Genomic DNA, 9701 nt, shown 5'->3' with positions numbered 1-9701 from the left:
CTAATCTAAATAGGCCTGATCATGTTTGATATTGAATCCTAATCGTAATCTAAATAGAAAAGGAAAATAAGAGTAAACACTAGGAAATATACGACCTTTTGTCCTCACGATCCTAATGTTTTTGTCCGCAAGTTTTTTTTATCTGGCGTCGTCGTCAAATTGCTGCAGCTGCAGCGGCGAGCACTGCGTCAACATCTACGTGAACAACAACGTGCAAGGCCGGGGTCACCAACTCCGTGCTGGTCGGCAGCAAGGTCGTCATGAGGGACCCCGGCGGGCGCGTCTCCAGCCGCCACCGCCAGCCGCGGCGAGACGCGGCCGCAGTGTGGGAAAGTGAAGTTCTCGGCAGCAGCATAAGCCGAAGGCGACGAAGATTGGAATCGTCGTCGTCGTCGCCGTGGTGTCGTTGCTCTTCGCAGCAGCAGTTGCTGCTGCGGCGACCATGCGTTATTATTTGCCTCCATCTTTTTGTACGCGGGAGCAGATATGACTACAACACTAACACTAGCGAGTGCTAGTTTGGACGGGTTTTCGCGATGTTTTCTGTTCTGATATCGGGCAATTTCACTTGATGAATGTAATTGGCTGGACGCCACCACTAATCCTGCCCGATAGCCTTGCAGAACTGCAGAATTGAAGGACAGGTGATCAAGTTGTAGCGAGAGTGGCTCAAGAGGGATTTGTTTTTTTTTTTTTTCTGATGAGGAGCTTGACTGATCATGTGTCCTCTCTCTCTCTCTCTCTCTCTCTCTCTCTCGCCACGTGAGACTCCTGCCCCTTTGTGCTGAAACCTGAAAGCGACATTGAGAAGAGAGGTAGTGGTGGGACGAGACTACGAGAGAGGTATGTAGTAAACGTGCACAGCCTATATCGTCCATTGATTAGGCATGTAGGCCGCAGCCTATCCATGTCAACATGGAAAACACAATCCTTTTTTCCCTGAACCTAAAGCACTTATTATCGTCCTGCATTGTTGCTGCCATAAACGAGTAAGAGCTCCTAACAGCTTTCTTCATTTTCGTTCCCTTTAACTCACAAAACCAAGTTTGCCATACTTCTTTTATATTAATATTATATTATGAACCACGAAGGTTAGAACCAGCGGCGGAGCGTGGAACAAATGGCAGGGGGGCAATTTTTGTTTTTATAATAAAAAAGACGAGTGATCTGTAGCTGGCATCATTAATGTAGTCCATGCGTGGGCTGCGCATACATGCGTGTGGAGCTGCTCTTCGCTCTGGGCTGGTGCATGGTGCGTGAGTGGGCTGCTCTTCGCTCTGGGCCAGTGCTGTGCTAATGGTGTTCTATGTCCATAAAGAAATGCTGAGAAATTCATTGGGCCACCAAAAATTATCTGGCCCAAGGGGCGGCGGGGGCCCAGTTTCACCTTCATTGCGCTCCGCCCCTGGTTAGAACCGTGTTAAATCATCATTACAAGTAGCAGCTAAGCAGCACACACAAAAAAGACATTTTCATAGTCACCTAATGAAAATGAGTTGCGTACTTGAGTCACTGCTAGGGTAGTGGTTGAAGGATCTTGCTATGACTATGAGCAATCAAACGGTACCATGTTTCAATTATGACGCAACAAAATTAGTTTAAATCCCAGGTGTGCATGTAGTGGTTGCAGTATCTTACCATGAGTGAGCAATCGGATAGTACCATGTCTCCATTATGATCCAACAAATTACTTTAAATCCCAGGTGCATCAGAATTTTACGGTTGGTGTAGAAAGTGACCAACAAGTAAATATTTATAGTTTTACCGTACGTTATGATCGAAGGTGGGTTCAGGCAACGTGCCCTACGTCCAGTTTGAGTCGGTCGGTGACTTTATTCCTGAGCCCAGATGCTCGAAGTTTGCAGTGGGGTTACAAACGAGAAGAAAAAAGATGGGGTGCACGAGAGGTCCGATCGGCTCCGGTCGGAAGGGCCGAGAGCGACAGGAGCTCCTCTATGAGCTAAGTGTTCAAACGTGTGCTTAAGGTCCGAACCTGGCGATTCTGTGGTTGTGAGCTAGTGAACTTGATCGATCTGAATTAACTTGTATGAACTTGAATCAACTTAGTCTCTTGGGAGAGAGCGCATCCCCTTTTATAGATGAAGAGGATAGCCTTACAAGTGAGAGGGGGAGAGTTCGTATGCTTCTAAGTCTGGTTGTCCACGCCGTCGGGTACAGCAGGATGGTAGATGCCCACAACACTGTTGGATGTCAGTGGTATGTGGGAGGTTACGTCGTCTTGTTTCGGGTATGGCAAATGTCAGCACCTACATATACTGTTGATGCCTAGAGGCAGTGAGAAGTTTCACCATGTTCACTGGGTACAGTAAATCCTGGCGCCCACATTACTATTGATGCCCAGAGGCATGTGGGGGCCTTACCGTATGGGAGTTAACGGCGCCTACAATACTATAGAGGAAAATGTCGGCGCCTACAATACTGTTTATGTCAGGGCGATTGCAGAGTACTGTTACTGTAAGTGACAGGGCATGGTCCCTGGTATCATGGTTTGACTTGAGCGCCTTGCCTTGCTTTCTCCGTTCGTTCCCTGGTCCCTTTCGGGTGGGCATCCCCGGTTGGTTGGTCCCAGTCAGCTCTGGTTGTGCCAGTCGGAGAAGAGCAGTGAGTAGGATTTTTGCATACCTTGGTCAGAGACATGGGGTCGGATTCAGAGGTAGTGCTTTGCTAGGCCTTCTGGTCGGAGAGACCGTTCGGAGGCGCTGGAGACCGAAGTGAGCGCTCCGGCCAGAGAGGTGGGCCGGAGTCGACAAGCGGGCATTGTTCCTCCTCGGCCTGACCTTTCGGTCAGTGATTGGACCGCCCTTCTGACCTATTGTTTTAGACACTTGGGCCAGCCCATGAGTTGCGCGTTGTCTACTTGGGCCGAGCTTTTGCGGGAAAGCCGGTCCGTGAGGGACCCTAGGTTTATGAACCCAATAGGAGCCCCCAAACCCCCGGGCGATTTGGGCAGAATCATCTGGGGTTTTTTGTCTCGATGGCGGGTGCGTGCGAGCGCACTCGCGAGTGTAGCCCCCGAGCCCCCGGGCGGTTCGGGCAGAACCGTCTAGGGGTTTTTCCGTGTTGCAAGCGAGGGAGGTTTTTGTTTCGTCGGCGGGTGCGCGCGAGCGCACCCGCGGGTGCAGCCCCCGAGCCCCGGGGTGGTTCAGGCAAAACAGTCTAGGGGGTGTTTGTTTAGCGGGCGTGTGTGCATGTTTTCCAGTCGAGACGGAGTCGTCAACAAAGACGTCGTTGCGTAGCTGAGGCGGTTAGTTTCAAGGGATTGGGTGAGACGGAGCTTGCGGGTCCTGGCATCGGTGCGTGCCATGGGACCAGACGAGGTAGTTAGTCTTAGGGATCGGACGAGGTAGAGCTCGTGGATCCTAGCGTCGGTGCGCGCCGTGGAGCCGAGGCAGTTATTTTTTGGGATCGAATGAGGCAGCAAGGCGGTGCTCGCAGATCGTGGCATCGGTGCAGCCCACGCAGCTGAGGCAGTTAGTTTTGTTAGTTTAGGGATCAGGCGAGGTGACAAGGCGGTGCTCGCAGATCCTGGCATCGGTGCAGCCCACGCGCCGAGGCAGTTAGTTAGTTAGTTTAGGGATCGGGCGAGGCGGCAAGGCAGTGCTCGCGGATCCTAGCGTCGGTGCAGCCTGCGTAGCCGAGGTAGTTAGTTAGTTTAGGGATCAGGCAAGGCGGCAAGGCGGTGCTCGTGGATCCTGATGTCGGTGCAGCCCACACAACCGAGGCAGTTAGTTAGTTTATGGATCTGGCGAGGCAGCAAGGTGGTGCTCGTAGATCCTGACGTTGGTGCAGCCCACGCAGTCGAGGCAGTTAGTTTAGGGATCGGTTGAGACGGAGCTCGCTGATCCTGACATCGGTGCGTGCCATGGGATCGGGCGAGTCGGAGTCGTGGATCCTAATGGGGCGAGTTCGGATCGTAGACCCAGGCGTTTTGTTTCTTGAGCCCCCGAGTCCTGTTGGGCCTTAGTAGGGGTTGGTGTGAGTAGTGTGCGTTACCCTGTCCTCGGTTCCTCACAACTAGAGAGGCTGAGTTTTGTCGCTTGTCCCGATCGCTCGGGCTCGAGTGACGTGCTCGGTGAGTTCACTAACGGGTATGATCAAGTGGAATCCGGGTCCGTATAGCCTCTTGTGATAGGGTCGGCATAGCTCTCTTGTGACATTCCACTGCTCCTTTACCTACAACCCAGCGGATGCCTAGGTCATTCTAGAGACCGACCGGGTGGCCTAATGGCCTCCTCTCGATGGAGATTCTGTGGGCTTGGCAAGAGGTTTAGAATCGAACGAGAAGGTTGAGATGACCCTATCTGCCAGATTGGGCAAGGGCCGCATGGGGCTCATCTACATTTTTCTCCCCTGGCTCTATTGTTGCTCATGTCGAATGAGGCAACTGCCGCTTCGTGACGCAACACGGAGCGTTGTGATGCATCTCGCTGCATGTGCGATGCTTAGTTCTTGAGCCCCCAGGTGGTTCAGGGCCCGAATCGTCTGGAAGGCACGAGCGTATGGAATGAATGCGTGTATGGATGTATGAAATGATTATAAAGAAATAGAGGGGTTTTGGTAGTGTTACCTTGACGACCCGAGTGACGGGGTTTAGAGAGCTCTAGTCGGAAATGTTCGACCGGGACCTGTGCTCGTTGTTCGTGATGGAGTCGGCATGGCCTATATGGGGCATCCCTTCGCTCGCTACCTGTCTCTCGATGTGTTTCTTGTATCAATGAATACATCAATACTGTTTTTTGATAGAAATCCCTATCTATTCCTTGTTTTTATCCTAGCATATCTTTTATTTTTTGCCCTTTCTTTTTTGTACCTGCCCGTGAGTTTCGTAGGCTGCAGCTTTTTTAAGAGCCTGGGCATGGCCCGCGGGGCTCGGTTGCTCGTAACCGTAGGTCGTGGCGGGGTGTGTTTGGTTAGGAGTAAGAACAAAAGTTACATAGGGCAATCAAAGGAAAAGGAATACGCTTATGGAGCCCCCAAGCGACCCGGGCTGAAAGTGTTCGGGTTGGGGTGCTTTACAGGGGCAAGTATTGACTTCGGTGGCAACGCATCATTCGAACCTAGACTTCACTACTATCTGTAATGGGTATGCTGATGGCTTGAGCACGGAGGACATCCAATCGATCGGGGAGAGCTTGCTACCGCACGCAAGGTCGATGGCAGAGCAAGTCTCTACTCAGTGGGTGATGGACGTCCACCGTGAAGACATGGCTAGAAGCATGCAGGGGGAGGACATTGCCCAGCCTATGGATGGCATGGAGCCTGGGTCGAAGGTGGACATCGCCCCGGCTTCGACCGAGCCGAATGTCGTGCCACCGGGGAGTGAGCAGTCCACGCCTTCGCCGGTTGCATCGACAACAGATGCCACCGAGCTGGCCCAATAGCTTGTAAAATATAAGTAGTTTAGTGAACATAAAAAGTTTAAGTTCATGGGGGAGCCCCCGTGTAAACATCCCTGTGTGCTTAATGACTATAGTTGGTTCCGTTTTCTGTGATGGAGTCGCTCCGTTTGGAGAAGCTTATTCCCTTTTGTTCCTTAGTTTTCCCTTAGCATAATTTTGTTTTTTATTCTTTCTTTCTCGTACCTGCCTGTTTGTCCCATAGGCTGCAACCTTGGGATCCCAAGGTGTGGCCCATGAGGCTCAGCTGCTCGTAACCGTAGGAAAAGACGGGGTGCGATCGGTCGGAATGTTTAAAAGCAAAGCTATGTAAGGCAAATGAAAGGAATGAGCTACCCTTCTATTTGGGTAAGGAAGAGTTTCACCATATGATAGTAAACAAAAAAGAGAGGTAGTAGTGTATCCTCGTGGAGCCCCTGAGCGACCTAGGCCGAAAGTGTTCGGGTCGGGGCGCTTTTATAGGAGCAAACGTTAAGTAAACAATGGTAAGATTGAATTTTGGGGGAAAACGACGTAGTTGTTCAATGTTCCAAGTGTTGGTGAGAACATTGCCGTTAGTGTCCTCCAGTCGATAGGCACCCAGTCAGATCACTTCGGTTACCGTGTAGGGTCCTTCACATGGTGGAGAAAGTTTTTGTATTTTTTTGTTGACTGCGTCCTCCTGAGTACAAGATCGCCGACCTTGAGGATCCTCCCCCTGATCCTCCTTTTGTGGTACCTACGGAGAGTTTACGAACATCGCACCCAAGTTTGTGATTAGGTCGCGAGTTTGAGCCATTTTGATCACTATGTCATCAATATAGAAGGCGATCGTTGGTCTTGGCCGCTCGTCCTGATCAGGCTGATTGAGTGAGTCGATTTGGTCGGCGAAGTATTGCTGCATGCACCTTTGGTAGGTGGCGCCAGCGTTTTTAGGCCAAAAGGCATGGTTATGTAGCAGTACGAACCATACGGGGTGATGAACGAGGTTGCGAGCTGATTGGACTCTTTCATCATGATCTGGTGATAGCCTGAGTAGGCATCCAGAAAGAAGAGGATCTCACAACCCGAGGTGGAGTCAATTATCTAGTCTATGCATGACAAAGGAAAGTGATCCTTTGGACATGCTTTGTTGAGGCCAGTATAATCGACGCACATTCTCTATTTCCCGGTCTTCTTTTTAACAAGAACGGGATTGGTAAGCCAGTCGGAGTGGAGTACTTCTTTGATAAATTTGGCTTCCAAGAGTTTTGTGATTTCTTCGCCTATGGCCCTGCGCCTTTCATCGTCAAAATGGTGCAAGCGTAGCTTTGTGGGCTTTGAGCCCGGGATGAGGCACGACGTGTGTTTGGCGACATCCCACGGTATGGCGGTATGTCAGATGGCTTCCATGTGAAGGCATCACGATTGGCGCATAGGAAATTGACGTGCTCGCATTCCTATTTGGCCAGGAGCTGGGTCCCAATCCGCACCGTTTTGGTTGGGTCGGTGGGGTCGATTCCCACCGCCTTGGTTTCCTTGAGCTGGCGGAAGGCCGTTGAGGAGTTTGGTTTGTTATAGTCTAGGGCTGCTGGGGTCAGTGACTCCTCGAGCCGCAGAAGCTCAGACGAGTTGATGACCGTGGTGGCAAGCTCGAAATGCTCACGGTTGCACGTGAAGGCGTGTGAGAAGGCACTGCTCACGGTGATGATGTCGTTCAGTCCCAGCATCTTTAGCCTGAGGTAGGTGTAGTTGGAGATTGCCATGAATTTTGTGTAGCATGGCCGCCCCCAAGATGGCATGGTAGGACCCTAGGAAGTCCACCACTTTAAAGGTGAGGACCTCCGAGCGAAAGTTGGCTCGGTTGCCAAACGTGACGAGCAGGTTGATCTGCCCGAGCGGGTATGCCTGTGCGCCCGGGATCACCTCGTGGAAGGGAGAGCCCGCCAGGCGGAGTTCCGACCAGGGGATGCACATGGTGTCAAGGGTGTCGACATAGAGGATGTTGAGGCCGCTGCCTCCATCCATCAGCACCTTAGTGAGGCACTACTTGTGGACGATGGGGTCAATGATGAGCATGTAACATCCCTGTCTCGCAACATGGGAGGGATGGTCCCTCTGATCGAAAGTGATCAGAGATTCCAACCAGCTTAGGAAGGAGGTGATGGCCATCTCGGTGGCGCATGCCTCCCTATAGCGTACCTTGTGCTGGCGTTTGGACCAGATGGTGTCGGATCCGTCGAAGATCATGATGCATTCATTAGTGTCGGGGAAACCGTCTCCATCCTTGCCCACCGCGCCTCCTTTCTTGGCTGCCGCCTCTTTGTCGTCCCCTTCTTTTGGCCCGCCGGCCTATCGTAGGAAATGTTTGAGGAGCTCGTAGTCCTTATAGAGGTGTTTGATAGGGTAGGCGTGGTTGGTGCATGGGCTATCCATGAGTTTGTTGAGATGGTCAGGCAGGCCCTATTGGGGCTGCTTGCTCATGCGGTCAGTTGCGGCAACCAATGCGGTGTTGTCCAGTCGGCGGTGGTCCTTTTTGTTCTTATTGCCCCTCTGTGTGGAGGGGCCCTCGTCTTGGTCTGTGTGCTTGGCCTTGCCTTTGTCCCGGTCTCCGTTGAAGACCGCTCCGACCACTTCTTCACTGGAGGCGTGGTCAGTGGCGACGTCGAACAGGTCACGGCTAGTATGGGGCTTTAGGCATCCAAGCTTGTGGATTAGGGACTCATAGGTCATCCCGGAGAGGAACGTGCTGATGACATCCGCATCAACGACATCAGGGAGGGAGTTGCATCGTTGGGAGAACCTGTGGATGTAGTCCCGTAGGGACTTGCTGGGCTCCTGCTGGCAACTCTTGAGGTCCTAGGAGTTCCCAGGGCGGATATATGTCCCTTGGAAATTCCTGACGAAGACCCTCTTGAGTTCTGCCCAGTCACGGATGCTGTCATGTGGGAGGAATTCAAGCCATGCTCGAACATGTTCTCCCACACAAATAGGGAGATACTGAATGATAAAATAGTCATCATCCACCCCTCCAGCTCGGTAGGCGAGCTAGAAGTCTTCAAGCTAAATACCGAGGTTTGTCTCCCTAGTGTACTTGGTGATGTTGGTGGACGGTCGGAAGCGCTGTGGGAACGGCGCTCTTCGGATATGCCGGTCAAAGGCCCACGGCCCCAGATCCTCAGGGCTGGGACTCTGGTCGTCCGGTCAGCGACCGTGCTTGGGGCGCATTTCACCGCTCCCCTCGAAGGTTTGACCAGGATTCGTGTCACCTGCTCTTGCCACTGCCCGGTGGACATCATCATCATGCCAGGCCCGATGCCAGTTGCTGATGATGCTGCGAGCATCCTGGTGCGGACCGGGCCACTCATGTACCAGCGGTCGGTGGGGAGCAGGCGCCAGGTCGGACTGTGGTGTGGCTGCCGCCCCCCGAGCCGCACCTAGCGGCTGTAGCGTCGAGCGAATGGAGCGATCCGTCTGGCGCATCCCCGTTCCCCCGGTGGGGAGAGAGGGCACATGTCGGAGTCATGATGCGGAGCTTTCCGCCTGTTGAATAGCGGTGGCTTCTTCTAGAACCTAGAGGTTCTGGTAGACTGCCTGCTCCTGGGGGTCGACGGGCTCAGGAACGCCGCGCAGAAGCATTACCGTAGCGGCGATGTTCTGGCCAGCCCAAGCAAACTATGGGAGATCGTTCCCCTCGTTCATGATGTCGTGTTGGACCTAACGGGAGTGACCCCGGGCGCCACCCGCCGGGCCATGCGCATGGGGCGCAACGTGCTGTACCGAATGCGTCGCTGTAGGCGGTGGCTGGTTCTGCCGCTGTTGTCGTAATTCCTCGGCGTGCGCTTGCGCAAACGCGAGGGCCCCCGTACATGGGTCCAGAGGGGTGTGAGTCTGTGCGGATTCCACAACCACTAGTGGCTGTCCTAGAGTGTCCGCCATAGCACACTCCCGGGACGGATGGTGGCGAGGTGCGATGTCACCGATGCTGGAGCCGTTGCTCTCACCCTCGTCATCTAGGAGTTCATGGAGAGTGGTAGGAGCGTAGCTCGCCATTCCCACGAATTCGGATGTGAGGGGGGATGGTGCCAGCATCCTTCGGAGCCCCTGAGCGTATGCATCTACGGGGGCCGCGAGGCCATAGGGAAACCAAACGTACGGTGTTCGTGGCATGGGCAGTATGGTCCCTCCGGATGATCGGTGGGAGATAGTAGATAAAGAGTAAATAACAATACGCATATTACTTACAGCGGGGTTTGAGCAGAGAGTTTGCTTGAAATGGCGCGCAGATGCCGCGTCGTTGAAGTCGTGCATCCCAGAGTCAATGGA

General features: G+C 53.1%; 1 protein-coding gene across 1 annotated transcript; it reads right to left on the bottom strand.

Moving 5' to 3' along the window:
* Positions 1–6835: 6835 nt before the first annotated feature.
* Positions 6836–7352, bottom strand: LOC136507309 (uncharacterized). The gene is made up of 2 exons (XM_066502075.1): positions 7249–7352; positions 6836–7112 (listed from the first exon to the last, which is right to left on the bottom strand). The coding sequence occupies exons 1-2, from the start codon at positions 7350–7352 to the stop codon at positions 6836–6838; spliced, it is 381 nt and encodes a 126-aa protein (XP_066358172.1).
* Positions 7353–9701: the final 2349 nt, after the last annotated feature.

This window comes from Miscanthus floridulus, chromosome 15 (assembly GCF_019320115.1).
Source record: "Miscanthus floridulus cultivar M001 chromosome 15, ASM1932011v1, whole genome shotgun sequence".
Taxonomy (NCBI): Eukaryota; Viridiplantae; Streptophyta; class Magnoliopsida; order Poales; family Poaceae; genus Miscanthus; species Miscanthus floridulus.
Note: the sequence above shows the minus strand (reverse complement) of the source record. Positions and strands in the feature narration are given on the sequence as shown.

Bases quoted from the DNA above. Each gene is read 5' to 3' on its own strand.
- LOC136507309 (XM_066502075.1), bottom strand. From the start codon at position 7,352: ATGTGCATCCCCTGGTCGGAACTCCGCCTGGCGGGCTCTCCCTTCCAC. The intron at 7,113-7,248 runs GTTTGGCAACCG...CACCTACCTCAG, and splicing joins CAGATCAACCTGCTCGTCAC to GCTAAAGATGCTGGGACTGA.